Source organism: Setaria italica, chromosome IX (genome assembly GCF_000263155.2).
Source record: "Setaria italica strain Yugu1 chromosome IX, Setaria_italica_v2.0, whole genome shotgun sequence".
Classification (NCBI taxonomy): domain Eukaryota; kingdom Viridiplantae; phylum Streptophyta; class Magnoliopsida; order Poales; family Poaceae; genus Setaria; species Setaria italica.
The window spans coordinates 35840478-35848164 of record NC_028458.1 but is presented as its reverse complement, the minus strand read 5'-3'; the positions used below and the strand labels follow the sequence as shown (position 1 = coordinate 35848164).

At 52.2% G+C, this 7687-nt stretch overlaps 1 protein-coding gene and 1 non-coding gene across 2 annotated transcripts; both read left to right on the top strand.

Annotated features, from left to right (window-relative positions):
- Window positions 1-3587: 3587 nt before the first annotated feature.
- On the top strand, window positions 3588-6277 carry LOC101773234 (transcription factor MYC2-like). The gene is given in 1 exon segment (XM_012842927.2): window positions 3588-6277. A coding segment is annotated over 1 exon segment (2121 nt). The 5' UTR covers window positions 3588-3684; the 3' UTR covers window positions 5806-6277.
- A 1189-nt stretch (window positions 6278-7466) lies between these two features.
- Window positions 7467-7537, top strand: TRNAG-GCC. The gene has a single exon. It is a non-coding gene; the product is annotated as a tRNA-Gly (tRNA).
- Window positions 7538-7687: the final 150 nt, after the last annotated feature.

The window sequence follows — 7687 nt, the reverse complement described above, 5'->3', positions numbered from 1 at the left end:
CCTCAACAAGTCGTTGCCCATAGCACGGATGGTGTTAATATGATCATTATACATACATAGTCTTTACATGGACACCATTGCTATGCAGCGTGGCAATCCACATGTTTTGTCTTAATGCAAGCACGAATAAAATGAATTTAAAACATTCTATATTTCGAAATATACAACAAACTGGATACCATGCGTTTTGAATCGTGGTCTCCCACCGTCTACTATTTTAAACCAACGGCCATTGTAACATCATATGCTCCCTCATTTGAATCAATGGTAGTTCCTTCGGTGTGGACCCACATCTCCCTTGTCACTTTCATAAAAAAAAGAGCTAAGTGTCGATGGTCTTACTGCTCACTCCTATAGATTTGATTGCTTGGAGTTTTTTTCCAAATAAATAATTGCCAAAAGTCGGATAAGATTGTATTATGCGGCCATCTAAACCTCAGTTGCATGTAGGGATGGAGCCTAGCAAGGGCCATGCGCCCCCATATGTTCAAAAGTTTTCCACCGCAGTTCATTTGATTTGCACTAAATTTATTTAAATCATTTCATTTAGCCCTGATTTTTTAGAAATTTACATGATATAATTTGCATCGCCTTCCTCATATTCCACTACTCGATATGTGTTAGAGTATGTTCTGGAGCGACGACATCAGCTACCAAGGCTGAAAACACCAACATGAAAACAGCCGCTTAAGCTTTTTGTACCATTTTATGTCAAGAGAATGGTGTGTGCCTGTGTGTGCACTTGCGCCCGTTGCACTTATGCCTTTATTCTTTGTCTACTATCGAAATGGCCTATGCAAACATACACATTTTTTTTTGCTTAATCTAGGGCCTTAGAAGCTTTTATCATGAGTACTTTTGCTGCAATCTTTCTACATGGTTATTTCTTCAAGCCAGTGGTGGGGTGAGCGTAGCATTTGCTTGCGGAATCCAAAAGTGCGTGAATGCGTAGTGGCGCATCCGGTGGTCAAGTTGCGCGAGTGGATTAGAGTAATCCTGGGCCGCGACAGCGACCTGGCGGCCACCTGCCTTGCACAACTGGCCCGCCTGTTTATTATCAACACTAAACCTCCAGACCGCCGAATCATCACACACTAACCCGCGTTAATATAGCAGCACGCGCATCTGCTTCGCCCCGGTATAAACTATGCTGCTAAAACCAAGCAAAGCACGAGCCGCACGATGCCGGGCTCGCTAAACACGTGAGGGCGCGAACGGACGGCCAAGATTTTGTGCCAGGTTTTAAACGATAAGATCGCGGGCGGGTCGCTTTCCCCTCCCCCTCCCGTCCCGTCGCCTGCCTGCTGCGTGGGCCCGCCGACCGAGGACTTTTCTCCTACCCCCGCCGTCTCGCTGCACGTGGGCCAGCTCGCTCTCTCGCTCCACCGCAATGGCGAAATGGACCCATGGGTCTAGTCAACGGTCAAACAAAGCTGGCTGGCTGCCTCTCTCTCACTCACTCGGACTCGGCAGTGGAGCTCGAGGTCTCGAGCCCGTGGCTCGGCTCGGGCAGCCGCATCGATCTCAAGCTCACTCACGGGCTCACCCTCCTACATGTGGCTTGCGCACGTGAGTGATCTTAAAAAAAGCTTGTACTCCATTCGAGGCATGGAATATAAGCGATATTTTTTGTTTAATAAAAACAAATGTGTTCTGTGTTCATAAAATACATATTGGCAATTATCTACGAATAACAAATTTGTTGCATCCTAAAAATCAAGAGAAATATTCAGATCAGGCTAAGGAGAAAGGGTTTGGGTCATGATCCCAATTCTCATGCAACAGAGGAGCTACCTGCCCTTAAAAAATGCAGCTCTCACAAAGTACTGGTATTAGGTGATGGGTCTCTTCTTCTTCATCGTACCAGTTGTGGTACTCCTAGGCCCATAAAGGAGAAATCGGTGTGCAATTGACTTAGGAGTACGTGGAAAGCATGCATATCGTGGTACTAATCCCACAATCAACGATGCAAATCCTTTGCGAACACTTTTTTCTTTGCAAATCTTTTCGGACATAATTCTACGTATCTTCTGGATTCGGTCATGCCTTCTACCGTGTGATTCGTAAAAAAAAGAAGAAGCATATTCTCTTTGCACAAAGTTAGTCTCTCTCACTATAACAAAATGAGTGCTACTCATTTTTCTGCATGTGGAAAATTTACAATGCATGTGATCCGCCGCATACGCATGTCCTATGTCCTCCACCTCCTCATTCCCACATCAAAATTTGGCGCTCCGGTACATTTTCATGTGAAAAGTGCCTAGCTAGCCCCTCTTGATATCACATTTCAAATATATATGCCAACAGGAAACAAAAGCAATGGTTAAAATAGATCTTAAATGGTATGAGCACCAGCTTAGATGGCTTTTTTCACTATTGAAATCCGTAGAATAGTGATTCAATAGCTTTGGTGAAATGTATAGTGACAATGAGTCTATGACACCTTGAAAAACCTTTTAGCAACATGTGCTTCTTATGTATCAAAGCATTTTCTCCCATTCATTCATTGCCTCTAAGAATAACAAGAACAAAATCTACCATATCGTCACAAGTCAATATTCTTTTAAGCGAAAAGCTGGAATGTGATCCAGCCAATATGTATACTCACCCCTTCTTTGCTCCCATCTATACATGTAATACGTTTGGTGAAATGATTAGTGACAATGAGCTGGTGACACCTTGAAAACACCTTTAACAGCATGTGCTTTTTATGTGTCAAAGCATTTTCGCACATTCATTCATAACCTCTAAGAAGAACAAGAACAAGATCTACCATATCGTCACAACTCAATATTCTTTTATGCGAAAGCTGGCGTGTGATCTAGCCGATATGCATGCTCGACCCCTTCTTTGCTCCCATCGATATATGGTTGGTGAGCCACCGTATTCCCATATATAATTACTTGGTCACTTTAATACCAAGATCCTAAAAAAAATAATTCTATGTAGCTTGAAAAACAGCCAGTCATCTATGCAAAATCTAGTATTATCACAAGCAATAAAACGCCAGCTTTTCAAGGATATCGGTATTGTGTCTTCCAGCTAGCATTATCTTATGCGGAAAGTTATCAACGAGATCCAGCCAATACGCATGCCCCCATGCCTCACTCCGCTGCCATCCATACCGGGCGATCCACATCATTCTCACATGTAAAAGAGCCCACCCCCTCTAAATAGTATGCTCAAAATCGAAAATAGCCATGTAAACAAAACCAGCCGTCATTGACAGGTGGGTCCCACCGCAAACCAAGAACCATGCAAAAGGAGTGTCCTGTGGGCTATGGGACCATAAGCACCCGCTGACAAGGCGGGCCCACTTCGCAAGGAGGGCTACAAACCCGGCGGTTACACAAACGCACGCCCCTGAATTTTTAGGTTCACCCTCCTAAATCGACCCCGACGAATAACCCGTTTTACTATTTGGCGCCGCGCAGGCCCCTGCCCCCACCGGTGAAGACATGTTTCCGGATTTGCCCTCGGCAAGCGAACGACAAGCGGGACAAGCGCCCACCCGTGGCGCGGGTATTTTAGGGTTTGTGCCTAATCCCATGGATTCCGCGTTCTAAACCATTTCTTTCGCTTTCCCCTCGCCCTCCATTCTCCACCCACCATTTTTCTCCTCCTCCTCGCCTCCTCTTCCGTCTCCACCCCGCCCTCCTCCTCCTCGGCTCGGCTTGGCTGCCCATGAACCTGTGGACGGACGACAACGCCTCCATGATGGAGGCCTTCATGGCCTCCGCCGACCTCCCCGCCTTCCCTTGGGGTGCGCCGGCAGGGGGCGGCGCCTCGTCGGCCGCCGCCACGCCGCCGCCGCCGCAGATGCCGGCGGCGATGGCGCCGGGGTTCAACCAGGACACGCTGCAGCAGCGCCTGCAGGCCATGATTGAGGGCTCCAGGGAGACCTGGACCTACGCCATCTTCTGGCAGTCCTCCGTCGACGCCGCCACCGGCGCCTCGCTGCTCGGCTGGGGGGACGGCTACTACAAGGGCTGCGACGAGGACAAGCGCAAGCAGAAGCCGCTCACCCCCGCCGCCCAGGCCGAGCAGGAGCACCGCAAGCGCGTGCTCCGCGAGCTCAATTCACTCATCTCCGGCGCCGCCGCGGCCCCCGACGAGGCCGTCGAGGAGGAGGTCACCGACACCGAGTGGTTCTTCCTCGTCTCCATGACGCAGTCGTTCCTCAACGGCTCGGGCCTCCCCGGGCAGGCGCTCTTCGCCGGGCAGCCCACCTGGATCGCCTCCGGCCTCTCCTCCGCGCCGTGCGAGCGCGCGCGCCAGGCCTACAACTTCGGCCTCCGCACCATGGTCTGCGTCCCCGTCGGCACGGGGGTGCTCGAGCTCGGCTCCACCGACGTCGTCTTCCAGACCGCCGAGAGCATGGCTAAGATCCGCTCGCTCTTTGGGGGCGGAGGCGGAGCGGGGGGCGGCTCGTGGCCGCCCGTGCAGCCTCCGGCGCCGCCGCCGCAGCAGCCCGCGGCCGGAGCGGACCAGGCGGAGACGGACCCCTCCGTGCTCTGGCTCGCCGACGCGCCGGTCATGGACATCAAGGAATCCCTGTCGCACCCGTCGGCCGAGATCTCTGTCTCCAAGCCGCCCCCGCCGCCGCAGATCCACTTCGAGAACGGTAGCTCGAGCACCCTCACGGAGAACCCGAGCCCCTCCGTGCACGCGCCCCCTCCCCCGCCGGCGCCGGCTGCCGCGCCCCCTCAGCGGCAGCACCAGCACAACCAGGCTCACCAGGGCCCCTTCCGCCGGGAGCTCAATTTCTCCGAGTTCGCGTCCAATCCCTCCATGGCAGCGGCCCCGCCGTTCTTCAAGCCCGAGTCCGGGAGATCCTCGACTTATTAATACAGTCCGGTAGGTCATGAACACCCGTCGCCAGCGCCCCCCGCCGCCACAGCCAGCCTCACCACCGCGCCCGGGAGCCTCTTCTCGCAGCACACGGCGACCCTGACGGCCGCCCCGGCGAACGACACGAAGAACAACAACAACAAGCGTTCGATGGAGGCCACCTCTCGCGCCAGCAACACCAACCACCACCCGGCGGCGACGGCGAACGAGGGCATGCTATCCTTCTCGTCTGCGCCGACGACGCGACCGTCGACGGGGACCGGCGCGCCGGCCAAGTCGGAGTCGGACCACTCGGACCTGGACGCCTCGGTGCGCGAGGTGGAGAGCAGCCGCGTGGTGGCGCCGCCGCCGGAGGCGGAGAAGCGGCCGCGCAAGCGTGGGCGGAAGCCGGCGAACGGGCGCGAGGAGCCGCTGAACCACGTGGAGGCGGAGCGGCAGCGGCGCGAGAAGCTGAACCAGCGCTTCTACGCGCTGCGCGCCGTGGTGCCCAACGTGTCCAAGATGGACAAGGCGTCGCTGCTCGGCGACGCCATCTCCTACATCAACGAGCTCCGCGGCAAGCTGACGTCGCTGGAGTCCGACAAGGACACGCTGCACGCCCAGATCGAGGCGCTCAAGAAGGAGCGCGACGCGCGGCCGGCCCCGCACGCCGCCGGGCTCGGCGGCCACGACGCCGGGCCGCGGTGCCACGCCGTGGAGATCGACGCCAAGATCCTGGGGCTGGAGGCCATGATCCGCGTGCAGTGCCACAAGCGCAACCACCCGTCGGCGCGGCTCATGACGGCGCTGCGCGAGCTGGACCTCGACGTCTACCACGCCAGCGTCTCCGTCGTCAAGGACCTCATGATCCAGCAGGTCGCCGTCAAGATGGCCAGCCGCGTGTACTCGCAGGAGCAGCTCAACGCCGCCCTCTACAGCCGCCTCGCCGAGCCCGGCACCGCCATGGGCAGGTAATCGGGGCTTGCTCGGCGCACCTGTGTCCGGCCTGCCAGATAGGGACGATACTGTTACCGTTACCACCACCGGATCGTGAGCCGTCGTCACCTCCATTGTTACAGCAAGATAGCCAGAGAGATTCAGGAGGAGGAAGACGATTACTCCGGTGTTGCTGTAAACTTTAGAAGGGGAGGATGGATGATGATACTTAGCTCCTGCTGTTTTGTTCATCGTCGTCTCTGTTTTTTTGCTAGTAGCGTGTTAATTAGCAGTATTGAGCAATCAGCAGGCGTCCATCCAGTCTTGTTAATTACTACCCTATACCTATATTGTTTATGAGCTGTGAATGTGATGATGGATCGATCGACGCTAGCGTTGGTTGGATCGAAAACTGTATATAGGATGGGTTGATCGTCGTTGTGCCCTGATGTATGTATTTTGCAGCAGGATCTCGCCTGAAATGGAGTCTGTTTTTTTGATCGCACAGCAATCCATAGTCTCTGGTTGCTTTACCGTTGAATTCTTTGACTGATCGATTGATCTTTTAATTGCTTACCATTTGACGAGCTGAAACGGAGAGTTCAGGGTTTAGGAACGGTTGCCGTCCCGTCACCTGCGAAAGCGTGCGTGAAATTCAACACGAGCGACAGTAGGATTTGCACATGACATGATGGAGACACCATGGGAGCAGGGGGCATGTGAGTTGGGTAGACTTCATCATCAAGCACGTGCAAGCACTAGGGGTGGAGGGAGTTAGGCGAGATAAGGAGAAGCAACTTTCCCCTTCTAAACTAAAAAAGGAGAAGCAACTTGCTTAGCCCATGAATCCGCAGGAATTTCACATGGAGCACCACAGTTTCCTCGTGAATTAAGAATCCATTAGTAGGAGTACTTCAGAAACGGGGCCTTGACTTGCATAAACACGATTATCCAGTGGCCAGCCAACCGCTGCCTAATGGCTATTATGAAGTACGAGTACTCCTGTCTGTGAAGCAATCAAACGTCACAACTCACAAAAGACGCTATTTGCTGTAGCGATGGATGAGAGGCATGGGTGCAAACCATATCACATGGCCTTTTTATGTATAAATAAAAACATCCTTTTCTATTAGCGCTACTGATAATTTTCTTCTGAGTTGTTTATAGTTTCCTCCGAGACGGCAATATATGTTTTCTGGAGGGGACAAGAGTGGCGTGCGGCTTTGCTTATCGCGCATGTGACTTTTAACTAACACCAGCCCGGGCCGGCCATAACTGGCCAACAAAAGGAGCTTTGCTGTTTGCTTGCCTCCCCAGTCCGTCTCACATGCACCTCCTCATCCACATCCACTGCCGCGCACTCCAAGGATTAGGAGCTGGCTCCAATTTTAGCTTAACTGGCTTGTGCAGAAGCTCCATTCATTCTGTTTTTATAATCTGGTAATCAAGAAGCGATGGAGGATAATAAGAAATCTGGGTTAAGACTTCAAGAGTTGTCAATCAAGGAAGAAGGTTCCTCAAAAAGAAAAATCAAGGAAGAAGAATCCGATCGTTCCTAGTTTTAATACACATAAGATATATTCTTCTAAAAAAGTTAATATATTCATTCGGAAAAAAAGGGTTAACATACAGGGATATAGAACTATCTGAATCACAAGTCTTCTTACACAATTTATATTTTCCTTTGATCCTTACGCGAAGCACCAGTGGTCTAGTGGTAGAATAGTACCCTGCCACGGTACAGACCCGGGTTCGATTCCCGGCTGGTGCATTTTTATTTCTCCATTTCGAATTTCTGAATTGAAATTTAACTTCAGCTTATGTTTTGCAGCATCTCAGCAAGCAATATAACAAAGTAGAAGCGAAGAAAATATCTGTCGTCAGCAAGCAATATAACGAACGCTTGGAGAAAATGTCTGTC